We start from the raw sequence: 27,786 nt of genomic DNA on the forward strand, positions 1-27,786 counted from the left end.
GAATGGACGAAAGAGGCGAAATCTTCATTCCTTCAATGGAACCACTATTTATACTGGATAGTTAACTTTATTATACACCCCTGCATTATAAGCACGGTTTATATTGAGGAAATAAGGATGTTCACATAGACTTTAAAATGATAAATATTGACTATCGTGTGAGATGGAGATCAACCTTCCTTCGATCAACAGCTGACTATGATTTTGCTATGAAGCCATTTTGCTTTATCTTACCCTTCCCTCCCTTCACTATTTTAAATGCACACATCTAACCCAAATCCGGGCCCATATCTTATTTGCTCCATCCCATACCCAGCACATATAAATCAGCGCCGAATGACTCTCCTTCCCGGTATATTGCCACGTACAGTACAACACCAAGGCGTGGGAACGATAGCGAAAAGACAGAGATGCGGCCCTGCAGCGAGCCGGATTGAAGTACCAATTCCATTGTGAACTGCCCCCAGTTAAAAGGAAGCAATTGGGTTATTAGTGTTCAAGTGGGAAAAATTAAAACCCAACCGTCTGAAAGCCCCGGCGCAGGAAATTAGAAAGCGGTGCTAATTTACAGGCATTGTCTTAATTCAAGGACTAACAATGGGGAAAGTTGTTGTTAGCCCCGGCAAGCAAAGTGGAAAGGAATAAAATGACCGGCCGAAACAGCCCTTTCAAGAGATTTCATTATGAAACTCATTCCCACTAAATTGTCTTTAACTATTGAATAATGAAAAAGGTAGAACGTTATTTGCTATTTAAGCTTCCCACTTAGAGCCCGCCTGTTAGAATAGTGCTGCGTTTGGGAGCCTCCCGGCAGATTTCTGGTGGAGTCAGCATAACTGTCCTCATTCACACTCCTTAATAGCGGCGGAATTTATCTCTCTCATAAATTTAATGATCAATTCGTTCTTGTCACCGCAGCTCTTCCCCAAATCAATTATAGCAAATTTAAATATAATCACTGGCTCATCCTAACTAACTCGGGGCCACATCTAACAATTCATTCCCACTAATGAATTACTGTGCGTCTCTTCCCTGTTTTTAGTCTGATACCATCCTCCACGGGCAGTTTAGAGACGCAAAAAGAATATTAGCACCTGAGCACGCGGGGTAGCGACCAGTGGATTACAGAAAGGTAACTAACTACCCTAGACTAGATTCTACATTTCCCATTAGGCCGAATCCTGCTCTCCGTCACCCTGCTTTACATCTGGAGTAACTCTGCCGAATTCAGTAGAGTAACTCCGAATTTTTACATTAGGGTAACGAAGAAGAGAATATGTCTAGGGAAGTTTTGTTTACCCAGGATCAGAGTAGAGTAAAAGTAGTTTTATGGATCCTGCTTGCTTTTCTCCCCATAGGACCCCGATTGTGGTCTCGTTTACACTGGTGTAACTCCACTGATTTTAATGTAGTTACTCCCGGTTTACACAGCTCAGAATCAAGCCCCGTGATTTCAGTAAGGTAAGGAGGACTGGCTCACCAGGTCTTTGTTCTTTCTTCCCCCCCACCTTTCCCCAGGAATGGAAAAGACAAAACAGGTCGTCTGAGCAGCATTCATCCTATCATCTGGTGCCAGCAAACCCTGCTCAGGCGCACAGCCCCTCCAGCCTGAGGTTGCAGACAGAACTGCTCAGCAAACATGACATCTTGGCGATCTTGCTATTTTTTGCTTCTTACCCAGAGACTCGCACCATCGTAGAGTTTTTAACTGTATCTGAATATGTAAATTCGGTCACAAAATTATTACTCTCAAGTATATCCCAGGTTGCACGGAAGAATAATAGCCTATAAAATATGGAGTGTCTCCACTCCCGTACACCTTTTTAAAAGTGATTTTTTTACAAACCCGTGTTAACCTTTCAAATGAAAACAATATGGCCCATATAAATTACTTCTATAAAGATTTGGCCATACAAGGCGTGTGAAATACAGTCTGATGCATGGATGAGGTTGTTACTAATGATAATAAGAAAAACAGTTTTAGGTCACCGAGCTCTTCAGGTGTTGCTACGTCGAAATATAATCTATAAAGCATATCGTTTATGTATTAGCTGGGCACTCTAGCACCCTCGCTGCATTGGAGGGATATTAAATAAGTATTACACTCTGCCATATACATAACTCAATAAAATAGAAATCTGTTCAATGCACAACCTCCTTACATACAAATATGGAAGTATTTTAATGGGTTCCAGAATATAGAATATGACTCCAGTTTGCACACGTATTTTATAGCATTCTCTATGCTCCAGGCAGTGGGATTTACAGAATTTATAGACACACTGGATTTAGGAATATATTTCTTAATTTTATATACTCACCATATCAATATTTGTGTGTGCGTATGTATATGTGTGTGTGTCTGATTTTTACACTCCAGGAAGTCTATGAGGGTAGTCAAGACATAAATTAGCAGTAGAATTTGTCTTTATGTTTATAGATAAAAACCCAAACAAATACAAACTTTTCCAAAACACACATAACAGAATAATTCCAAAGAACGAACAACCGATGAGTTGCGAGTTTAGCATATGAAAATTTCCATCCCCATGACATTAATTTATAGTTAAATACGTGATAATTAAACAGGAAAATAAAACTGATTGAGGCAGAAATTTACTGTTTGCCTAAGAGGTGTGTGTCCAAATGTGTTTCAAGAGTATAAAAAATAGCCTAGCACGCTACAGGCAGCTATTCATGGACTATGTATCAAAGTCCTACTGGTGTATTGTGTCTTTCTCAATAAAACTAATCTCTTTAGTCTCTAAGGTGCCACAAGTACTCCTTTTCTTTGTAAAGCTCCAGCGTCTCACAAGAATACCTTCAGTGTTCCAGACTACAAGGGCAAATATGTTTTTCAGATTCTGTTTTTATGGACGGATTAAAGTTTATTTTCCATAATAGGGCACCTAATAAAACCCATAAAGCTCTGTCAGACTTACAGCTGGTGGCCTCATTTAACACTTTCACTTCGTAAATCATTTTACAGCTTTCCAGGTGTTTCCAAAACTGGACGTGGGGGGGAGGGGGGAGTTAAACCTACGTAAAATACGTATCGAAGGGTTTCGGTGGGTGTGTGAATTTGCACTGTCATTGGGAAGGGGTTCAGTGAACGTGTTGCTCCCAACAGGAGAGAAATGGCTTTTATTAAAGATTTCCCCGGCCTGGCTTCAGGGTAACAATCCTTATCCCCATGTGCGGTGTGATGAAAGCCTCCGAGCGATTAACAGTGAATGCATTAACAAATGCGCCACGCTCCGCTATCCTGGCCTTAAACGGTCCCGCTGGACCGAGCAGCCGCACGACAGGAGCCACCGGTGCCTAGGGAAGCAGCGGCGGCCCCAAATCGGGAAAGCGATCGGCAGCCTGGCCCGATGCTCGTCCCCGCGAGCCCGGGGTGCCCGCCCGGCGCGGCGCGGGGCGCGGCCCGCTGCGCTGCACGCGTTCGGCGCTGCGGATTTGCGCGAGGCCCGGGCGGCGCCGGAGGCCTGGGCAGCGGACGCCCGTCCCCCGGCGGGGGCAGACGGGGGAGCGCCGGCTCCGAACGGCTCTCGCGGGCGGGGACCGTGCAGCGCTGCTTGCACCGGTAGGGGGGGCCCCGGCGCTTGCCCCGAGGCGCGGGGCGAGTTAGGGCTTGGGCGGCTGCAGCGGGCCGCGGCTGCTTTAGCCAGCTGGGCCGCGCTGCCTGCGGCGTCTTGTCGCCGCAGCTCCCCCCTTGGCGGGTCAACGCGGGCCCAGAGAAGGGTTCCCAACTCCCCGAGGCGAGAGGGCTGGGCCCTGGCGGCAGCCGGCCTGCGTGACCTCCAGGGGCAGGGCCTGGGGCGGCCCCCGTGGGAGGAAGCCAGGCCGTAGCGCTAACGGGGACACCCGCCGCTGCGCTTCCTTTGCCTCCCGGCCTGGCCCTCCCCTGGGTGTTATTTTGACATTGCAACTGGAGTCTAGCCCCAGGCCCGGGCGGGCTCCAGCCCTGAGTCGCTACAGAGTGCGGGGAAGTTTGGCTCCAGGGTCTCGGTTTGGGGGTGCAGGGCCAGCTGGGAACTTCGCGCTTCCCCAAAGCCTGCGGGTTTCCACCGGGCTTGTGATTCAGGCCCACCTCTGGCTAGAGCTACAATCCCGCCCTGCACGCAGGGCCGGTGAGGTAGAGACACAGGCGGCCTCTAGTCCTACCCCTCTCTGGGTTTAATTTCATTTTTCGATCAGTCACCATCTAAGACAGGATAGGCAACACGACTCTTAAAATTTTCATTGCTGTACTTGAATATGAACAAAGACCTTTCATGGACGTTTTATTTTAAACAACACCGTTTAGGCATGGATGTCATTAACCAACAATTTCATACAAATTAAGTGCTATAACAAAACAGTGAAAATAGAATCCATATGTTCTAGGTAACCTTGCTAAAAGTCTTCCAAGTGGGAAATCATATATATAATCTATGCCATCCTGCCATGAAACCTACATGAACAAAGTACTTTATCAGTTAAAGGAATATGGATTATTTCTGAAATTTCAATTTTTATACTCCACCAAGACTGTAACAGTTTATTATCTATTTCTTGTTTTCACCTAGTTCTCAAAAAGACACTTTAAATATATTTAATCTTTTTTCTCTTATAACCCTTTCCCTTTAAGCTTAAGGGATCACAACATAGGTTCCATTCCTGCGTTTGGATTTGTGCAGGCCCTTGCACCCGAGTGGATTCTATTGAAGGACCACTTCTGTTAATTCAGTTGCTGGACTGGGGCCTTACTATGTGGAGGGGTTATGGATTAGATCATAGGTTCTCAATTTAGGGGTTGGTGTGGCACTCAGTGGGTCACAGTCACCCTGCCTTTTCCATATTGCTGAAGGGGGAGGGGAAGTAGATCCCTTGTAGATGGGAATGGACTACCAGCGAGTCCTGGTATGTTAAAGGTTAAGAGACACTTGAACTGGGTGACCTAATAGGTCTTTCCCAACTCTGATTTCTATGATTGCATGATGAGCCAACTCTGTGAAGATAATGCTTGCAGTGTCATCACCCAGCATTCACAGTAGCTGTTATGAAATTCAAGATGTTAAATGTTTTATTAAAACTCAAAGGAAAACCAAAGTAAAAATGGAAACAAATCCATTTTTAATTCCCCAGTTGTGCATAGCTGTTGCTGCACATATGGTATCTCTTTGGACCACTTTTTGAATTCCAACAGTATTGTGTCACAGGCACAAGAACTAGTGCAAAGGGTAAAGTTTCAGCCTTCAGTCACAATATTGTCTCTCTTAGGGTGGCTGGATTGTTCAGATGCATGGCAAGGGGATATGGAACCCTTCACCTCTGGGTCATTGCCTTAGTTCCAGCCACAGTTGACAGTGCAGGAATGTAGCTATTTGTTAGTTATTCAAAGGCTTATGTGAAATGAGTATGGTGGTTTTAGTCGTTTGTTTATTTTTAAAGCAAGTAGCGATATAGCAGGTAAGTGCTATTTTATAACTGTTAATGAGTAATTACATAAGGTTGTCCACAGTCACTAACCTTTTGCCAGGAATAGTCAAAACAGGAATCAAATAGGTTAAACCATATGAGAGCATCTCAGAGTATGTCTTTCTCTGAAGTTCATATGAATCTGGATGGATTGGATCTGGAAGACTATCAAGAGGAGCGAGTTCCAGATGCAGGACCCTCTGATGAGAATGCTCAAGTGCTGCTTGTGGTGTGATTCAAAATAGGAGTTGCGGGGAAGACCCTCCAATCCAGTAGTTCTCAAACATTTTTTTTTCGCGGACCACTTGAAAATTGCTGAGGGTCTCGGTGGACCACTTAATGCTCTTTCCAAATGTTGTTTGTACCATTAGCTAACTATTGTAAAGTGCTTTGGATAAAAGCGCTATATAAAAAACAAAATAATAATTAACTTTTTTTGTTCTATAAATAAAAACACACAACTCACATTTTAATATCCGTAATCTTACCTCTCTAATGCGATAGATGTGATCTCTTCCCCCCCGCCACAGCAGCCCGCGAGCTGGAGCTGGGAAGGAGGACTGTCTCTCCTCGGTAGCTGCAGCTCTGGAGCTGGGGAAAGTCTCCTCTTTCTCTGACCGCCACAGCCCTGCGCATCCCAAATTCCCCCACCCCCTCTTCTCACCCCATTGCCCCCTCCCACCTACCCCTTATTCCCACTAATTAGGTGGGTGGCCCTTCATTCTCTTGTGTGTGGCCACCCAGGCACACACCTTAGAGGAAACTATCCGTGGGCCACCTCAATGGAGCTTGTGGACCACAGTTTGAGATCCTCTGCTCTAATCTAATCTTTCTACCCAGGTATGAAAACTGTAATGGGGCACAGGTGTCACTCTCAGGCAGGGCCTGATCCAAAGTCCATTGACTTCAGTGGGAATTGTGTCCGTGATGGGCCTGATATCACTACTCTCCCTCCTCTTCTGAAAGCGGAGAAAGCTCCCTTCTCTTCGTGGCTTGGCTGAGCAGCCTTTTCCCCATCATCCTCCTGTTCCTTGGTTGGTGTAGGGAGAGCTTCCCCTCCTGTTTCCATCTCCTTTAACCTCTGAAGCTCAGTGTTCCAAACCAATCAGGAATTTATAGATGATCACATAGATAAATATACCAATGGTGGAGCCCAGCATTCCACTTGTGTCATTTAAAAGGGTGGGGGAAGGTATTGTAAGTTGTCCGGGGGTATTGTCCTGCACAACACTATTTTGAAACAGCTGCCATTTGGTGCAATCTGGCCCATTTCAAAGGCAAAAGATATTGCTCTTCATAAGTGTGTGTATGAGTCCCAGGGATAACTCATCTCTGGCAGGGATGCCATAGCCCTTTTAAGCCAGGAGTGCCTATCAGTGCAGTCCAACCATCTCTTCAGTTTGGCGGCAGAATTTCAACCTGACATTCCAGGGACAAGAATCCCCTGTAGCACATGATTGCTTTTAATCCTGGTTCTTCTACACGGTTACTATGAGAGTTTGAGCAAGTCATTTAACCTCTCTCTGTCTTGGTTTGCACTTCACAGTGGAGATAATACTTGTTCACCTATGTCTAGTGCTTTGAGAGCCTCAGATGAAGGCAATATAAGTACAAAGTTTTGTTGTTAATACTATTTAGTAGATAGAGTTGAAATAGAACTGATAAATGTGTAGTGGTAACAATGTAGATACATATTTTGGCAATTGAAAAATGTGTATTTTCACCTGTATCTGTCTTTGAAGTCCATATTCAGACACTGCTTAATGTGGTGGAGGTTTGAAATGAAGGTCCATAACAGATCATTCACACACTGATGATTAGAGAGGAAGGAGGATTTTTGTGCTTAAGGTGCTGGACTAGGACGCAGGACCTGTGTTGAATTCCTGGCTTTCCCACGTATTTCCTGTGTGATCTTGGGGAAGTTACTTAAACTCTCTGTTCCCCCATCTATAAAATAGTGATAATAATACTCCCTTTGTCTGTTTTATCTGTTTAGCCTGTAAGTTCTTTAGGACAAGGACTGTCTCTTACTATTATTATCATTATTACAGTAGTGCTGAAGGCCCAGCCAAGAACAGGGCCCCATTGTGCCAGGTACTGTACAAACAGCATGGCAGACTGTTCCTGCTCCAAAGAGCTTACAATCTAAATAGTCAAGACAGACACACACAGTGGGAGAATGGGTAGAACACACAAGCAGAGTAAACCATGTGATGGCAGCAAATGGCATGTTAGTTCCATGATATTTTGGGAGGTGGGGAGATGAGGGGTTTACTTAGAAGAGGATCAGCTAAAGAAAGCTGGAAGTGGGGAGCACAGATTGTGGCAACGCCATTTCTATATTATAGACCAGCAGTTTATATCATCAGCTTTAGAAAACAAAGCTGGTTAGCAACTGAATAATTGAAAAAACACCTAAAAGTTATTTTCCCGATCTCCTAACTTTAGAATTGCTGAACTGACTTAAAATGCTGCAATTAACTTGTGGGCTAAGAATGTATAAATCAAGTTTTGGAATGGAGTGAATTTTTGCAGCAGAGTGATGGAAAATTGTCTTGGAAAAGCTGATGGACTCTAGCACAGGAATAATAGACCCCCATAGTGTGAAAAGGGTTCTATCTAATTATTATAGGTGAGCTGCAAAGCTAAATGTAAACCCAAGGAACCTGTGCTGCAACCGAGAACTGATGCAAAGAACATCCTTTACTAACAGGGCTGTGGGGGGAATGCAGCAAAGACGTAACAAATCTTTTCAATATTAAAATCCTTTTCTTTCTCCATGAATTTCTTTGTTTTGGTAAAGGTGTCCGAATCAGGGGTTCAAGTGTAGGGGAGTAGAGAGGACTGCAGCGGCTCCCCCTTCTCTGCTAAAAGCAGAGGGAAATCTCCGCTTCCCCTGCTTGGCTTGGGGTAAGCAGCCTTCCTTCAGAGCTCCCCATCCTCTTTGGCTAATGGAGGGAGACCTACCCTTCCTGTTTCAATTTAATTTCTTTAACCACTGCCCAGAATGCATCTTTCTGTGGCATCACCAATACTAGAAGTCACTTGCAATCCTCCAACCCCTTTGGTATAAACCGAGAAATGCCAGAGCATTCTGTGGAAGGAAGTGTTGATTTTGTTGTTTGGTTGTGAAAACATCAAATTCCCCACCCCCAAAACCAAGCTAAAGAGGCATCCAGCAATGAAATCTTGGACTTAGGTCCATTTTCAAAACTTACCTTTATTGTAACTACTGATTTGTCTGTTTTCTATCAAGTCTGAGTAGGGTTACCGTAAACAGGCCACCACGTGGAGCTGGCCCCAGCCACTTGCCCGAGTCCCCTGCAGGGCTGGACCCAGCTGCTTGCCTGAGGTGCCCCGCCCCCCAGACTGTCACTGGTCACTCAAACCCTACTGGGCCTCCGCTCGAGGCTGTCACTGGTCACTCGAACCCTGCCACGGGCCCCCCACTTGAGGCTGTCACTACTCATTGGTAGTTGAAACCCTGCTGGTCCCTCACTTGAGGTTGTCACTGGTCGCTTGAACCATGGCAGACCCCCATGCACTGGAACCCTTCCTCCCACCCCCCACCCCTTCAGCCCAGTCTCCCCTCTGCAGGGGGCTGGCATCTCTGCTTGCCCCCTGCATGTTGCTCCGCACTGCACCCCACTTTTTTGACAAAAGTGGGCATTTGTCCCATTTGCTCTTGCCAACTTGATCCATTGTGATCAGCTCCATCTTTGGTGGGGGGAATAAAGTGAATTTAGAAAGACTTAATATGAATGGATATAGATTTATAATGTGAAATGAGTAAATATAGGGAAAAATTCCTGTAAACCCTTTGGGGGGGTAATTTTCTCTTGTGTGTGTTTATTCATCACCTAGCATAGTAGGAACCCAGTCGTAATATAAATATTTAATTATAATAATAACAAAGTGTAAGTAGGAAAAGGCTAAATTTCTTCCAGGACTAACTTATGTACATGATATTGTGTATGAATAATGACAGAACCTCAGTTACGAACATCTTGGGAATGGAGGTTGTTCGTAACTCTGAACAAAACATTATGGTTGTTCTTTCAAAAGTTTACAACAGAACATTGACTTAATACAGCTTTGAAACTTTACTTTGCAGAAGAAAAATGCTGCTTTTAAGCATCTTAATTTAAACGAAACAAGCACAGAAACAGTTTCCTTCCCTTGTCAAATCTTTTTTTTAAATTTTCCCCTTATATTTTTAATAATTTACACTTAACACAGTACTGTCCTGTGTTTGCCTCAGCATGGCAAGTCTCCCCTCCAGTCTCCAGCCTCAGGAGCGAGCAGAAGGAGTTTATCTTCTCTGGTGGCTGCATTCCAGCTGAGCTCCAGGACCCCCCCCTTTATACTTCCTGTCCTGCCTCTTAACTTCTAATGGGAGGGGTGAGCATGGCCTGGCTCCACCCACCTGGGTTCAGGAAATGATTCTTCCCCCTCTGGCTAATGGGAGGCCACTCCACCACTGCAGTGCCCTAACCCCTAGACTGTAGAATCATTTTCTTCCTTGCTTTCTTTCTCTGGACCAATGACTCAAGTATTATCCAAAGTGGAACAGCTTCAACAGGAGACACTGAGGGAGACTCATGTTATGATATCCCATAGCTCAATGGTTAGAGCAGTCTCCTGAATGGTGGGAGACCCTTGTTTAAATCCTTTCTCACCCCCTCAGACAGAGGGGAATTGAATTTGGGTCTCCCACATCTCTGGGGAGTGCTAACGACTAGGCTAAAAGTTATAAGGTGGGCGGTGGCACCACCATCTTCCTCTCACCCTGCCAGATTTTGACTTGGATCCCAACTGGTGGTCTCTGAGCACCCTACCCAATTGGGTCCCATGGGTGAGATAGGCAGAGGAAAACCTACCTTCCCCCAATTTGTGGATTGCTCTGGGGCTCAGGGGGAGATGGGCACCTGGATGCCTAGAGTGAGGCAGTAGTGCACGTGATCTGAGGCAGAAACATGGAAGCCTGGAGAACTTTTATTACAAAAGCTGAGACACTAAAGGCTTGTCTACACTGTACCGCAGTTTGGACTCCAGGGGTGTAAATTACAGCATGCCCCAAAGTGTTGCGCTGTAACTCCCCCCTGTGGACACTGCAGGCACAAACTAAGAGGTTCCTAGTTCACATTAATGTAGTTCTCTTCAACAGGACAACACTAATGTGAACTAGGAACCTTTTTAGTTTGTGTATGCAATATCCACATGGGGGTGGGTTATAGTGCAGCACTTTAGGGTAGACTGGTCTTAACACCCCTACAGAATAAGCTGTGGAAAGCTGTGGAGTATTGCAGACATAGCCTAAGTGAGGTGAGACACCCCAGAGTTGGAGGGCTGCCAAGTGGGTTTTCGGAGTGGCTAACTCTAGGGTTTAAGCGCCTAAGTATCTTTGTGGATCTGGGCCCAAGGTATCACTCAGTGTAAATATGGGTTTGCAAATCAGGCCTTTGTGCTCTTAAAAAGAGCGCTTTAACTTGCAGACCTGGGGATAATTTTTGAAGGAAATATATAAGCAGGTAAATACACCATTTTTGTTGATGGCTCACAGGAGGTGAAATCCTGGCCCCACTGAAGGCAGTGGTACAACTCCAGTGTTGCTGTAGCTCCTTCTTTCTTGCTGGTTTCAAACCTCAGATAAAACAATTGAACCAAATACATAAATAGTGGCAGCTTTCAAGCCTTCTTGTCACGTTCAACTTACTGAGTGGCAAGGAGTTTGCAAGTTTTTCTGAGCAGGCCACCAGTCTGAATCTTTGGTGAACAGCTCCCAGGAGCTCCACTCAAAAGCTTTTATCATTGTAGGCAATGCTTGGAACTCATGATTGAGTAAAAAGCAATCTCCTGCTTCCTAACCTTTGCTGCCTGGCCCCTGCACTCAAACTACCCCAGACCGCATTTAAAACCAAAACCAAATGACCCAATCACACCTGCCTACTCCGCTTCATAAAAACAAACCATTCAACTTGGGTGAGAGAAACAAAACTAAAATAAAATAGGTGAACTGAACTACACACACAAAAATTAATCCAAAAATGCTGTAAAATTCTGAAGCAGGAGGAAATATGATCTTGTGATTAAAGCACAGGACTAGGATGTGGGAGATCTGTGCGCTCTTCCTTGCGCTGTGACTTTGGGTAAATGTCTTAACTTCTCTGGCTCCATTTACATTAGCCAAATGCACTGTTCCATCCAGCTAAGCCTTCCTACCACCATTGTCTCTGCAATGGTTCAATATGTTCATATCACAGCTCTGTATTGTTTTGTAGAATGGCTGTGTTGTATTTTCACACACAGCACTTTTTCCAATTCTTGATGCAGCAGAACAACAAAGTACCTAGGCCACAGTTCCCCGTACACCTCTGCCCTCCAGAACAGGTGCATTAAAATATGGCATAGCAATAGGTGAAGATAATCCAGCAGAAAAATGTTGGTTTTATTATGAGTTTATAACATCTATTTTTTTAAATCTATAAAAATATTAGTGATGGCGTATCCAGAGGTGGGTGAGGGATGCAGACAGTCATTTTCAGAACCTTTTGGTAATGACAGTTGTACATAACTTTTTGGGGAAAAATCAATCATTAAAATTTTCTCTCATTTCATATTTTGAAAATGTTTTTGGGTGCAAAATGGGATGAAATTTTCATTAAAATTGTCATGGACAATGCTGTGCTCCCCTCCCCCTTTTTGCAGGAAATTCAAATTAGCAATATCTACATTTGCCTTGTCCCAGTGGGCTGGGCCAGTGATTGGTTCCAGCTTGGCTAATGATCCACACATGCATCCTGAAAAGCTCCACTCTCACTTCAGAACGGCACAATGGTGAAAGAGGCAGGGAAACAGGAGGCTCCCTCCAACCTGCTGTCCCTCAGTAGAGTGCCCAGACTCTCATTATGATGGGCGCTGCTACAGCTGTAGGGGAAGGAGGCTGCTCAAGGCTGTTCTTAACTTTTTGTGTGTGTGTGTAATTTGATTAAATGTTTGACCTTTTTAATATTACTCATTTTCCTAAATGGACTGACAGCTTCCTTCACTGTGTATTTCACACATGGATGGATAGAATTCTCTTTGTAGACAAGGCCAGGTGGAACCTTGCCGTTGACAACAGGATCCAGGCCCTGGCTAAACTTCAGGGATCTCAATCTTTGTAGAAGCAGCAAAGCCTGAACTCAGGTTCTGGCATTTAGGTAAAAGAGGAAATAATTTTAAAATACCTGTTCATCAAAGGCATTTATTTGTGATTTTTAACACCTACCTTTTTGTTTCAGTCATGATTTAGGATCTCAGACAAGTTTTTAGTATTTACTATTTATTTACTTACTTAAGTTATACTGGTTGAAGCCCTTGAAACAGATTTAAATAAAGTTAGGAGTTTGACAATCCAAGGACAAAGGTCCTAATAAATATATTTAAAGTGCATAATAGGATTTGCTGTCAGCTACCCATTCTTAAACTCCTTGCCCTTGGGTGGTTGTTACATTTCTTTCTATAACTTAAATGAGCTTAAGGAAGCCAAGTAATACCAGACCCTGACTTGTGCATGAATCCATCAGTGGAAGGCTTCTGTAATTCACATATTTTTAAAGTAAGAATGCAGACTGCAACAGGTTTTAGGTACAGAACAGCTGTTTTATAGGGGCAGCTGTGATTTGTATGCCTCTAGGCCTTGAGGTAAACTAAACTTTATTGGAGGGAAAGAGAAAGTTCCTTCAGGAGATGAATCACAAAAAGTGACACATGGTAGAAGTCAGATACCTCCATCTACAATTTCCTGATAGGTCAATGCAAAAAAACCCAAAAAAACCCCAGAAAAATAGACCTAGATTAAACTAGACCCAGCCTTTGGAAAACCTACCATAAAGGTCAGATTATCTCATTAAAACAGAGGACTAGACTCCAGTCATCCCCAATATCAAAAGATCCCATATTGGTTTATATACACAAGGGATGTAGTCAGCCATTAAGCTATACTGCATTGCGTGCAATAAAATGTTAGAACAACAGTTGTCAGTTGTATATTTATTTAGCTTGAAAGCCCTGTCACAAAAGAAATGTATTTGGCCTACTTTTCCTCCCAGGCAGTAACCTTTAACATATGAAGTTCACTTGAAGAACAATACAAATCAAACCATGCCAGATGTGTTTTAAGTGGAGTATTGAGTTGCATACCTTTGCCAAAGACAGATACGACAGCCAGGCTTGTGATTTCAGAACAGAATTGATATCAGCTATCATCCCCCTTGCACATGACAATGGAAAAACAGAAAGTTGAAAAGCCTGCAGAAACTTGGGCCATTCAGGTATAGTGTTAAAACCTGCCAGAGGGATTTGCGGATGATTTATCAGTGCAACACTCCAGCCAAAGCGGGAAAACAGACTTTATTGCCCTGTTAATTTTGATACAAAAACCAGGAAAGGGTTTAAAACCGCATTGTCTACTAAAAAAAAGGGGGGGCCGGGCCGGGCCCTGCAATCGTGATAATAGATCTGTGTGGACTGTACTACCTAGGTTGAAGGACTGAAATATTCTGCAATATATCTACCAGTGAAACATCATGCTTATGGTTCGACTCAATCTAAAGCAAATCTCCCAGTATTTTCCATTAGTTTTTCAGCTGTAAGAGCCTGAATTACAATAGCTGTATGGTTTTCCAATATATTGTATTTTCCATTACTCTGAAAATCATATTATATTCATGGAATAATAAAAACCCTAGCCCCTCAGAAAGGATTTTTGCCATTTTATAAAAAAGCAATTTTGTTTCATTCAAATGAGCAGGAAACATGTTTCAGTTTTTACTCTAGAGATGAAAAAAGGCCAGCAGGTGTTAAATATTGTAATATTTAAAAATGAGCGAAGCTGTATTCTGTGATGCACAAAGTGGAAGGAAAGTCCTGAAGGACGTGTAACTTCCATAGCAAACTCCTGCTGGTGTCCAGTTTTGGAGAAGGCCACTTTCTTTCTGCAGTAACACCACAGACAACCCTGTTAGGAAGAAGAGGTGCCTTGGCACAGTAAGCTTTACTGGGAAGAAAAAGGTGTTCAATTTATTGTTGTCCAATGTTTTCCTTTTCAAAATTTCATTCCATACTTGGGACAGTACCACAACACAGAATTGGCAGCATGCAGCAGGTAAATGAATGTGTACATTCCTCGAAATGCAAATAAGACATCCCCAAAGTTACTCACCCCCAGCAGGTCATACCAGTCTTGCCTTGGGGACCATGCAAAACCATCGTTTAAACTGCACGCAACACACTGAATGCATCCGCTGAAGCTCACGAAAGCTTATGCTCAAATAAATTTTTTAGTCTCTAAGGTGCCACAAGTCCTCCTGTTCTTTTTGCAGACACAGACTAACACAGCTGCTACTCTGAAACAGAATTTAAGATATCAGATCTATATCCTAGAACTTTCAATCTCAGTTAATCTCTTTCACCAGTTCAGCGTCTTTGGTCAAATTCTCTGAAGGCAACTTTTGTTGCTCTCTGAGCATTGCAATGTGGAACAGCACCATATTTCAGCAACTTCCCCTGCAAATTCATATTCTCAAAAGATTCTTAGAATATGCCACATCAATATGTTTTTTGACAAAAGTCATAGGCAAAATTAATTCTTGCTGGAAACAGAAGCAGTAGCTATGTTGTATGTCAGAGGCAAACACAGCAGGAAAGGCAAGTCTCAGTTATAAAAAGAATAAAAACTGATTGTAACTTTAAACTGTAAGGTTAAAGCCAGCACCCTTAATTGCAGTAGTAACTGTGCCTCTGGCAACTGCAGCAAATTAATGTATTCAGAACCATAAAACGCTAGGCAGAATTTCCATTGGTAATAGAGGATATTCCCTTTTGACTACAAATGGAAGCAATTGGACAAGGAAGTAACAGCCTGTCACATTTTGATTATTTTGAAGGGGGACATTTTAATTTTCTTCAAGAACAAGGTTGTCCCTGCCTTTCTGGCAAACTCCAGCTGGAATAATGTGTGTTTACATGTCTTGATTCATTACATATTAAACCACAAATATGTTAAAATAGCATCCCGCAGTCTCACTTTCCTCTCAGCCCACCCCAAAAGCAAAGAAAGTAATAGGCAATTGCTGTGGCCTAAATTGAGTGCTTTTGTACTTAGCTCGGTTCCATTCATTTCACAGCAGCCTGAATCTCTATACAGTTACAGCAGGTTTATGTCAGTGTAACTCCAGCTGCAGGAATGCGGATTTGAGGCTTGGCACAGTTACTCCCCAGGGAACTATCTGCATCCCAGCATTTGACAGTGTGGCTGTGTTAAAGGGGTGCCCTCAGCTTTAAATCAAGTAAACAAGTAGGTTAAGGTACTTCAGTGGCTCAAAGTTTCCCTGACAATTTTGTGGCTTCAGTTACATCTTCCTGGTTTAACATTTTTTTCCTCTCTCATCTGTTATTGCGTGAAAGACCCACACTAACAAAAGAGGAAATGGACTGATTATACAGGAAATCTCTATACAAAGTACTGCCAATAGCCTAAAGTAAACTGAAGAAAGCAAAAACATTTCTCTCTTTCTCCGATGGTAGGTGTTACCTGTCACAATATTTTCAGTTAGAGCTGAGAATTTTAAGTTGATTGTGTCTTATTTTCTTTGTCCACTGCTCCATGCATCTTGCCCTTCCCAAACGAAGGCAATAACAACCTCACTTATGGCCCTAATGGCCATTCTGGGTGGCATCACTTTTGCTGGGCCTGAATGCTACTGTTCAGTTGAGCTGGGGAGAATTTCTTCCAAAATTTTATTTTTTTAATTTTATTTTTCAACAAGACTGACAAACAATGAAAAAAAGAAATTCACCATTTTCTTGTTTTCAACCATTTCTACTGTCCAATGAATTGAGACTTTATTGGGAACTGACTGCAATGAAACACATCTATTGCTGGGTTCTTAGCTAGAAACAAATTCTTTGGACAGAGGCAAATTTGAGGGAGCCTCACACACTGATATCAAAACACAGAAATCCAAGTGACTAAGCAGTAACTAAAATATTGTGTCATGGATCCCAAAGCACTTTATCAAGCACCAAAGAAACAACTAAGTTTGTATTTCCAGGAGAGCGGGAAAAAAGTGCATTTTTTATGAGTAGGCCCAGTCCTTCCAAAAAAAGGGCTATGGTATCTTTTAACATCCATAGAGTAGAGAGAGTGCACCTTCAAACACCATCACCCTCTATGTACCTGAAATGGTTTGTTGGTGTATTTAGACAGTAGGCTCCTTGGGGGCAGGGACTGTCTCCTTATAGCACCAGGCACTATTGGTATTCAGAATAATTAATCAACAATATAAATGTCATAATGCATTCTTTGTTTACACCTGTAGGAAGATGAGTTAGGTTACCCCGCTGGGATTTATTGCGTATGCATTGGTATGGCATCTGGGGGCATGAACCTATGGTTTCAAGGAGAGTATTTCAAACGTATGTTTAGATCACTAAGCCATTGATGTGGCCTAATGATATCAGAATAATCTTTGTTTTTTGGCAAAAACAATGAAGAAATTTACTACAGGTGGCAAAAACAATCATGAAACTATGGTTTTATCCAATATAAGCAAGACAAGGTGGGTCAGGTAATATTTTTATTGGACCAGCTTCTGCTGGTGAAAGAGACAAGCTTTCGAGCTACACAGAGCTCTTTTCAGTGTCACAGCTAACCACAAGATAGAACAGATTGTTTATCATAAATAATTAATACATATTGTGAGAGATCATTCCAGGTGAAGTCGCCAGTTAACACCTTTGCAGTGATAGGACAAAAAAGGGAGTTGGGGGTTACAGATTGTTGTAATAAACCATAAATCCAGTGTCTTAATATTAAGACCATGATTTTTTATGTCTAGCAAATTTATGAATTTAAGCTCCTATACTCATCTTTTCAAAGTGTTGTGCAGGTTTCCTTTGACAAGAAGGACTGAGAGGTCAGATAAAGAGTGATCGTTTTGTGAAAAGTGTTCAGCAAGTGGTAGGATGTTTTTGTCTTATTTTTCTGAGAATTCATTTGAGAGCATAGTAATTGTCTGGTTTCACCCACATACTTGTCATTGGAGCATTTGCTGCACTGGATAAGGTAAACTACATGTTGTGATAAGCATGTGTAGGACCCATGGATATTGAAAGGTGTATTGGGGGGGTGGTATTGATCATTGTAGCAGCTGAGATGTCTGTTGGTTTTGCATCTGTTATGGCAGGGTCTGATGACACTGAGTTGGTGAGTCCTGGTCTGTTCTACTTTGTATTTAGCTCTGAGTACCCTTCTCAGACCTGAAGAAGGGTTCTGTGTAGCTTGAAAGCTTTACTGGAACAACATAAGTTGGTCCATTAAAATATATTAGCTCACCATCTTGTCTCTCTAGTATCGTGGGACCAACATGGGTATAACATTGCAAACGAACAACATATAAATAACTGACTTCACCCAGTCCACGATGAGCTGTTATGCAAAGAAAATTATAGGGACCTTCAAACAGCTGGATGGATATTAGAGTAGGTATTAACTGAAGTATTCTCTTTTGGAAGATAGCCTGATACTGAACTGATGGCTTTCAAACTACCACTTGCTCTCTATTAATAGTAAAATCTGAATTTAAGAGTTTCATTACATCTCAAACAGTAAACAGCTGGCAAAATTTTAAAACTAGAAGGCAGCAAAACAAGCACAATAAAATTGCACTAGGCAATTAGGTTAAAGTATTAGCATAAATTATGCTGTGATATTTAAACCCAATATAACTGAGGAAGTTAGGCCTTCAGTCAGTCCACCAAGGTTTATAATGGAAACATCAAAAGATCTTTTTCTGATAGAGATGCAGGTGAACAAGGCACAGAGTTAATCAATATATCTCTTCCAACCCATATCTTCTATGATTCAATTTTATTTAAAATTGGGGAGTAGTTACAAGACTTACTCCCCAATGACTGCACCATCTAGTGACCTGTTTTACAACAGATAATATGATTATGTTATTAAAAAGTTTTCACATTAAACTCAGACCATAATATAGCACAGAAACAAAATTCGATTTTATTTATTCTGTAAAAAAGTGAACAGGTCTGAATATCAAACCCAATCTTACGCCATGATCTTACAGGAATTAGGAAGGCTAGAACCTTGGGGTTGCTGAACACTACCACTTGCTGACTGATTAAGTGGTATTAACTAAACTTTAAAGGAAACTCAGTTATCTTGCCTGATGATAACTGGCAACATGAGGTATACAAAGTGAAGGTGGATGGGGGACGACAATACTTTTTAAAGCAATGAACAACGTATAAAGATATATATACTTTTTTCCTTCTTCAGTATTCTATGTTTCTATTTTCCCCCAAAGTTGAAACCGTTTTTTAGGAGTGTACAATCCTACATCACCTCAAAACATGGGGTCCTTTGTAGCATTACAATCCTGCTCAGCATCTCAAGTCTTTGGTCTGTGAAAAACATTGTCAAGATTAGCTTTGTGCTTTCATGAAGTCCTTATTTTCCATGCAGTCCTTATTTTCCATGCAAGCTCATTTGAAAATAAAACTACAGTTTTAATCTGGATTCTCTGGCTTGCAAAGTCCTGCTTACTAGTTCAACTCTTTCTTTTAGTAAGCTGGCTTCTTCAGCACTTTTGTGTGCTTGTACATTCTTCAGGAAAAAGTGGGAAAGGAAAAGCTTCAAACCTTCACGCAACATTCCTAATTTTGGGTTGTCAGTTAACCTGAAAAAGACAGACACACAAATCAGAAATAATTCCAGTTTCCTACTTTCCTACAATGTTATAAAGTCTCTTTTGCTATGCTGTCAGGTTTTGAGAAGAACCAAACTGAACATTTATCAGGAAAATCCCAACTTTTTTTAAATTTAATATTAACAAGTACAGGCCTACACTGGTTTGGCAAACAGTTGAACATACTTCACATGCAATCTGTTTCTCAAAAGGTAGTTTGGAATTTTAAAGTATTTTTTAAGAGACTTGACTTAAAATATTAGTTAGGGCATAGTAAAAAATGTAAGCAACATGTGGCAAACCTCCCCCACATTTTAATGGATAGAATAGAATTTGAAAGACAGTACATGGCAATACAGACTTTCCACTTTATGTGTAGTTCTACCAATGTAAACATTGTCTTTTATTACTTTAGTATTTTTGGCAGATCTAATTCCACAGAATAAACACTATTATCTCTTCCATTATTAAATATTTATATAGCACCATTTCCATGGCTCTTTAAAAACAAACTAAAAAAGCAAAGTTGCTTCATGGAATAGCTTACAAACTAAGGCCCTGACTGCAGTACAAATATACAACATGTCAGGAGACCAGATTACCTGTGACCCTTATTGAGCATTGTTCCAATATGTAGAGTGGATGAGATCTTAAAAGCATTCCGACTGTAACCAAATTAATGTCATAGACACTTGTATACCCACAATGGACGGCTGCGTGTAAGTGAAAGAATCAGGTCTAAATTTTAGCTGCTTCAGCGTGATTAAGACATTTCCTCTGATTACCTCTAAAAGGTGTTCACTTAATAACCCTTGCACCTTTAATATGAAGAATAGAGATTTCTAGATAAGATCTGCAATGCTAGAGAGTGAACTTTCCCCCGATAAATTCCATTATTTCCTTTCTACAACAGGGAAATGTTGTAGCAAGAACAACTCTGCTGTGTGACTGAATTCTAGTTCCACACAAAGATTTTTGGGGTGGTTGGTAGGTCTGCTTTGTGCATCAACAGTTTTATTGTTCTTGCTTGATAGCGATAGTTGATGTACTGATTATTTCAAAATTTGTATTAATGTTGTGTGTAAAATTCCATAATATATTTATAATGCAGTAGCACCTACAGACCACAATTAAAACCAGGGCAGCATTGTGCCAGGTGCTGTATGAACGTATAAGAAGAGATGGACCTTTCACAAAAAAGCTTGTATTGTAAGAAGTGAGGTGTCAAGGGCTTTGTGTAAGCAATGGATAATTAAAATAAATAAAATAAGCAAATCCCTTTTGTGTGTCCAATCACTACTCACCAAATGTTCTCTGGGAAGATCAATGATCACTTACCTTCCAAAAATGCTGGTAAGTTCTTCCAAGTCTGTTTTTATTAATAGTATATATAACACTTGCCGCAAGAAGTGGACTTTGGGTTTATCTAGTTCACTGAATTCAACTACCTAGTTAACAGGACCAGGGATGATAAAAAATAAATTATAAATCAAAAAAATATGCCTTGCATAATTTGACAGTTGAGAGAGGAAAAGCTAAGACTAATCATGACCTCACATAGATATTGAAGAAGAGTGGCAACACAACAGAACCTTGTGGAATCTGGCATGAGAGTGCACTCGGATTGCATGGCAATTGTCCAACACTGCCTTCTAAAACATCGCAGGAAGGAATGAAGCCACTGAAAAACAACCTGGTCACCTCTACCTGATATACTAAGGCAACCAGATACCAAGGAGATAGGTATCTTCAAAGTATTTAAGGCAGAGTGGCCCCAAAGGTGAATCCAAGACACACTTAACGCACAGCAGTATTTTTAAATATATTTATTTATAGACATTACAACACTATCACTGCCATATCTGAGTGCCCCCAAAGGCTGCGGACAGATGCACTAAAAATCAGCATAGGCACCACACTTCTGTCCATATTAAGAATATTAATGCAGTGGCTATACCATACCCAGACTGAATGAATTAGGAGCTTAGGGCTCGTCTACACAAAAGTTGGACTTCTTTAACTATATTGGTACAGTTAAAGTGGTACAACTCCCTTAGTGTGGATGCTGTTTTTCCAGTAGAGCTTGTTCCTGTAAGGGAAGTGGAATAAGGGCTTGTCTACACTGGCACTTTACAGTGCTGCAACTTTCTTGCTCAGGGGTGTGAAAAAACACCCCCGAGCGCTGCAAGTTTCAGTGCTGTAACGTGCCAGTATGGACAGTGCACCAGCTCTGGGAGTTGTGCTCCCAGCGCTGGTAGCTATTTCCCTCATGGAGGTGTTTGTTTTTTTTTACTAGCACTGGGAGAGCTCTTTCCCAGCGCGATGCCATGACTACACACATTGCTAGTAAAGATGTGCCCTAAGTTACACCAGTTTAAGGCATCTTTATACCAGTAAAACTGCAACCATGCTGGGGGTTGCACTGAGATAGCTTTCAGAAAAACCATCACTCCCCTGCCCCCAGCTGACAGTCACACCACTACAAAAGCTGCATGTAGGGGAGGCTGATGAAATCAGTGGAACCTGGGTTCCACCCACAGCCCTCCTCAAAACAGGAAGGTTCAAGATAAGGAAGTAATTATCAAGGTCATGAGTATCAAGTGATGGTTTTTGGAGCAAGGTCTTAACCACTGTTTAAATGGTCTGGCATCCTGCCCCCCCCAAAGGAAAGCAACAACAATCCTTATCAGTAATAGCCCCAAACTTCACTGCTGGCTTTCAGCAGCAATAAGGAGCATGTGTCTGTCTGGTAGCAACTCCATCAGCACATCCAATACATGAAAGAGGCTGAAATGCCACCAGTAAAGATAGGAATGGGGGTGGGGGAAGATGTGTATTTCTTTAAATTCAGATTCTCTTTTAAAAAAGGAACAATAAATAATTTACTGTTGTCTGCAACAGCCCAAATTCTGTTTATCTTCTGGATAGCCATCTTAAGTACTTCTGTGACTCCCATTACCAGGGTACCTGAGCGCCTCACAATCTGTTTTAATTAACTTAACCTCACAACACCTCTGTGAGGCAGGGAAGTGCTACTATCCACATTGTACAGATGGAAACCGTAGGATAGAGAGATTAAGTGACTTGTCCAGGGTTGCACAGGAAATCCGTGGCAGGGCAGGGAATTTAACCTGGGTGTTGCAAGTCCCAGACTAGCACCCTAACCACTGGGCCACAGTTCTTTTAAAAATAAATAAATAAAAAGTAAATTAATCTAATCTGTTTGGCCATTAAAACCACTTGTATGAAACTAAATCAGATCCCTACGTTTGGGGCAGTTTTAGAAAACAGGCAAGTAAAGTTCACCTTAGCTAGGAAGTTTGGAATAATTTGTTTCAAAACTGAATAAGCAACTGTAATACAGATTAGATAACAAGGAACACACACACACATTTACCACAAAACTAACAAATGAGGTGGAAGCGCACAAGTACTTTAATAGAGACTATGCTGACCTTGAAGACTGATAGGGAGAGTGATTTTGTCTTTAGCAAGTGGGCCAACAGAGAAACCAGGTTGGAGAAAGTGGTGGTTGACAGGTTTCCCAAATCTCGGATTTTGTCCCATATACTGAACTGGAATGTCATCTAGGTGTCAAAACAAAAACAAAACACAAAATAAAAATTGAAGTTCAAGTCAAATAATCAATATGTTAGATCACAACAGGCTCTCAAAGCTACCTTGGCACCCTTTCCATTCAGCTATTAAGTACAAAACACATTATTAAACTTATTTAATAAGGTTGTTTGATCATTTGCAATGCATTGGAAGCCAAAATGAAGGAGACATTACTTACCTTGTACAGTAACTGGAGTACTTTGAGATGTGTATCCTTCTGGGTCCTCTGCTGGGGGTGTGTACTTGCCTTCCATTGGAGATTTTTAGCAGCAGTGCCCTTTCAGTTTGCACATGCACCCTATGTATTCTCATGCTTCATACCAAGGATATATAGGGCTGCATGGGCAAACTGCCCTCAATTTTTTCTGCTCCTCAAAGCCCCAGGAAGATCAGATGGAGGGTAGGTTGTGGAGCACTGACAGGGGCAAACATCTTTAAGAATTCCAGTTATTATACAAGGAAGTAACCTCTCATTCTTCGAGTAGTGTCCCTACGGGTGCTCTATGAGAGGTGACTCATTAGCAGTATCCCTAAAGAAGGTGGGGGCTTCAGAACTCAGTCTAAGGCTGTGTGTAGGACTGAAAAGCCAAAGGGAGCACCTGCCCAGGAAGGCTTCGTGCCTGGAGAAAGTGTGAATCAAAGCCCATGTATTAGCCTTGCTTTTTTCCATTAACAGACATCCTTTAGCATGGCTACAGACACAGTACGAACTCACGGAATGAGCAACAACCTTAGAGGGGTAAGGTCCATTAGCCACATAACAGGAGAGTATGCAACCAGAAACCCACTTAGAAAGCCTTTGGATAGTCCCTGGAACCCCTTTAGTTCTGTCCACCATAAAAACAACCAGTCTCAGGCCTAGTCCTGTCCTGATAATAAGCCAACACTCTCCTGATATCCAAGTTATGAAGGACAGCTTCCTGTTTTGACCGATTAGGCTTGGGGTAGAATACCAGAAGATAAATGATAGATTGATATGAAAAGCTGAAGTAAGCTTGGGTAAAAAAGGTGGATGTGGTTGAAGAGAAAAACTTTATCTTTGAAAAAGACTGTATAAGGACAGTCAGTCATTAAAGCTTCCAGTTCTGCAACCCTTCAGGCAGAGGTAATAGCCATTAGGAATGCGGTTTTCATGGAGAGGCTCATAAGTGAGCAAGTTAACAGTTAAAAGTGTTGCTTCTTCAAAGCTCTGAGAACTAAATTAAAAGTTCCAAATGGGAATAGGGTGTCTAACATTAGGGAAGAGGTTTTACAGACCCTTTATATATCTCAGTGTTACAAGGGCAGCAAATACCTAGAAACCTTTTACTGGAGAATGGAATGCTGTGATGGCAGCTTGGTGAACTTTAACCGAACTGTGCTTTCTTCAAAGTAAGTAAGTATTCTAACACCTCGGAGATAAGAGAGGCACTAGCAGACAAAACTATGGTGAGTATGCTAGTGGTAAAACCTTTTCCATTTCTAAAGGTAAGTCTTTCTGGTAGAATCTTTTCTACCATTCAGCAGAACCTCCTGAACTGCTGTGGAGCAAGATTCTTCTAGCACTGAGAACCATGGGGGGCTAGGCCTTGAGCCGCAATGTAGTCAGATTGGGCTAAGGACATTCCCTGAGTCCTGTGTGAGAAGACTGGGTGTCAGTGGAAGATCGATGGCCAGTCAAAAAGAAAGATTTGCCAGGTTGGTGCAATCAAGATGACCGTGGCTTTGTCCTGCTTGACTTTGTTTAGGATCTTGAGGATCAGCGAGTGCAAAGCAAATGTGTATAGGAGATTCTTCGCCCAGGAGATGAGAAAAGCATCCCACCAGAGAAGTGGCAACCCAAGCCTCCCCTTGAACAGAAATGTGTGCGTTTCCAATCATCTGTGGTGACGAAAAGATCTGCTTTTGGATATCCCCAGTTTAAGAATTGTTTGAGTACAGATTTGTCTAGTTCTCACTCATGATTTTGAGCGAAGCATCTGCTGAAGCTGTTAGCTATGGTGTTTTGGAGACTGGGTAGGTAGATTGCCCAGATCAGGATATTGTGGGCTATGCACAGTTCACGGCCTCTGCAGAGAGGGAAAGGGCTCTTGCTACCCTTTGCCAATTTATATAATACATACTGGCCCTATTTTCTGTCGTTAAGTGAAATGATTGTCCTTGAATCCTGGATAGGAAGTGCAGACAGGCATGTCTGACAGCTCTGCGTTCCAGAACATTGATGTGTAAGGTGGACTCTTGGGCAGACCATCTGCCCTGGAAATTATGGTCCTGAAGATGAGCTCCCCATCTGAGGAGGGACATGTCGGAAACTAAAATGTAAATGGGTTGGGGGTGGTTGAAGGGGACCTCTGGGAATATGCTTTGTCTGGATTCTTTCACCATTCGAGGGAAACTAGAATAATGACAGGGGATAAAGAGCAGTTTGTTTAGACTGTCCCTATTGGGTGTATAAACTGACCTGAAGCAGGCTTGGAAGCAATGCAGGTGCAGCTGAGCATGAAGCATGAGAAGGGTACCCTCTGTCATGTACTGTGTACTGTGATATGAAATAAGGGTGTACTGTGATATGAAAATACACATCCTGAAGGTTAAGGGTTGTAAAGTAGTAGATCTAGAGAAAGAACAGTGTCACTATCTTGAATTTCTGTACCTTGACAAAGGTATTCAGCATCCATAGATCTAGAACTGGTTTCCATTCACCCTTCTTTATGGGGAACCAAAACGTATTTGGAATAAAACCCTCTTGTGTTGAGTGGGAACTGGATCCACTGCTCCAAAACGGAAAAGGCACTGAACCTCTTACTTCAAAACAGATTCATCAGAGGGGTCCATGAAATGGAATGGGGGGATGGAGTAGAACTGAATGGAGTACATCAAAATTATAACCTCCAAAGCCCATCTGTTGGAGATAATCTGCATCCATGAGGTGTGAAAATGGGAGAGACGATCACCAAAAAGTAGAAAATTGAGTGAGGTAAGATGGTGCAGCAGCAGGTCTGGATCAGAGAAATGTTCATGGCTCTCAACTGAGGAGTCAAAAGGAACGTTTGGCCATCATAGGCTGCTGATCAAAGTTGCTGTAGCAGTTTAAATTTTCCCTTTTGAAATGTGGGTTTTTTTCTAGGTGGCTCTGGTGGTCTGTGGAAAATGGAGACTTGGGAAGGCATAATCTCTGCACCATCTGAAATTGACTAAACCTCTTTTTATTTGCAGGCATATATATGCCCAGCGAATGAAGGATCACTCTGGAGTCCTTTAAGCAGGCAGCAAATCATCCATAGCGTCACCGAATAACTTTAGACCATCGAAAGTGAGGTCCTCTACTGTGTTCTGGACTTCACAGGGAAATCCTGAGGACTGAAGCCATGATGCCCTGTGTCACAGATCCACAGGATCTGTGCTATGTCCCAGCTTTTAAACAGAGGAACTCCTTCACTGTGCCAGATGTCCAAGAGGTTCGATTCTTTCTAACAGGTAGCCCACCCAGCCTCAGTGAATCCAACAGTTAGCCTCTGGGATCCAGCACTCCTGCTTCACACTGTGAGCTCTGCCCAGCAAGTCCACCTGAGATAAATTCCTAGGTCTGAGACTTTTACATTCTTCAGGGACCTCTGCAACTTAGCAAGTATTTGCAGTGACACCAGGGAGCCTTTTCAAAACAGAGTGGGATTTATTAGTCAGTTGAACACAGACGATAAAGAAGAGCTTACATTAGCACAGATCAGTGGTTCTCAACCTGCAGGCTACACGCAGGCTGCAGCTCAGTTGTATGCTTAAAATAAAATAAATAAATAAATAAAAATGCACAGCTCTGGTCTGGCAGGGGGCGGGGCTGGCTGAGGGAGAGACAGCGTGTGACAGCCCTGCTGGAGTGCTTCTGCCAGCAAGGGGCTGGTGAGTACTACAGGGGGGCAGGATTAGGGGTTTGCACGGGTGCTACAGCACCCCCATGGTTTATGTGGGGCTCTGCTCCTGGCCCCATGCCTCGGGTCCTAGCTGCCCAACCCGGCGGGGTCTGGCTGCTCGTGCCCGGCTCAACTCCTGGCCCTGCTCTGCAGAGGGGTCTCTGGGTGGGGTGCTGTGGTTCTCAACCTGCAGCCCACATAACACATTGTGGGCCTCATAAATAGGTTGAGAACCACTGGCATAGAGAAACAAAGATTAATACATACTTCATTCTGGCCAAGCCAGTGTTCCACCCAGCCAAGCTGCCATAGAATCATTTTCTGCCTCTAGTTCTCCATTTCTCTCCATCAGTCCCAGGTGAGAGCTGCTGACTCACTACCATAAGCCAACTTTTATTTTAGTATCCCGACACCTTTCGGTCCATTGATCTTGAGCTGGGGCCTTTGCTCTGCTTCCCTGCTGAGAGGTGGGGGAAAATCTCCTTCCTCTTGATTATTGGTTGCTAGGTATGAATGTCCTGGCCCCCTGGGGTTCCCACTGTCTTTCAGAATTCTTCATTGATATGGATCAGTTTTAGCCAGTCCTTTTAACAACCCATAGATTCCACCCCAGACAGTTATAGAACACAGCACCTCATGTCTCTTGCTCTGCCCCAAGAGTAGATTTAACTGTTCTGCAACCACTGGGTAACAATGAAAAGTACAGAGGGAAACTGAGGCACACATCATCATAAAAATATTACAAAAGTGTCTCACTTTGTCACACCCTGTACATGACTACGGTTGTAGCAATGGAATGAGCTGCCCTATCAGCTGAATCCGGAGAAGTTTGCAGGGTTGTTCTAGCCAAGAGCTGCCCTTCTGCAATGATGGCTTGAAACGGTTCTTTGTGCTTTTGTGGTAGATGTTCAATAAAAGAGCCAAACTTCATATTAATGTGATTGTATTTTTTCGGACTCTCCTGACAGTTAGCAGTTGGGAACTGTAGGGTCACAGAGGAACAACTCTTGATCCCCAAAAGATCCAAGCGCTTGTGCTCCTTGTCAAGGGGCATAGGCTTTGAATGA

The 27,786-nt window shown here is 42.5% G+C and overlaps 1 protein-coding gene and 1 long non-coding RNA gene across 3 annotated transcripts in view; one reads left to right on the forward strand and one right to left on the reverse strand.

Moving 5' to 3' along the window:
- The first annotated feature begins 3,502 nt into the window (after nt 1-3,502).
- Nucleotides 3,503-27,636, forward strand: LOC140907785 (uncharacterized). Its single transcript, XR_012157622.2, has 3 exons — nt 3,503-3,586; nt 24,560-24,676; nt 26,028-27,636. It is a non-coding gene; the product is annotated as an uncharacterized LOC140907785 (long non-coding RNA).
- NOM1 (nucleolar protein with MIF4G domain 1) overlaps nt 17,072-27,786 on the reverse strand; it is a 28,523-nt gene continuing 17,808 nt past the window's right edge. Inside the window, exons 9-11 of one of the 2 annotated variants that reach the window (XM_073334555.2) lie at nt 22,670-22,801; nt 20,553-20,662; nt 17,072-19,205 (exon numbers count right to left, since the gene is read on the reverse strand). In XM_073334555.2, coding sequence (XP_073190656.1) covers nt 19,028-19,205; nt 20,553-20,662; nt 22,670-22,801 — 420 coding nt within the window. In that variant the 3' untranslated portion in view covers nt 17,072-19,027. The remainder of the gene's footprint in view (nt 19,206-20,552; nt 20,663-22,669; nt 22,802-27,786) is intronic. The other variant, XM_073334556.2, reaches the window with a different exon arrangement.

The sequence above is a fragment of the Lepidochelys kempii genome, chromosome 2, assembly GCF_965140285.1.
Source record: "Lepidochelys kempii isolate rLepKem1 chromosome 2, rLepKem1.hap1, whole genome shotgun sequence".
NCBI lineage: Eukaryota > Metazoa > Chordata > Testudines > Cheloniidae > Lepidochelys > Lepidochelys kempii.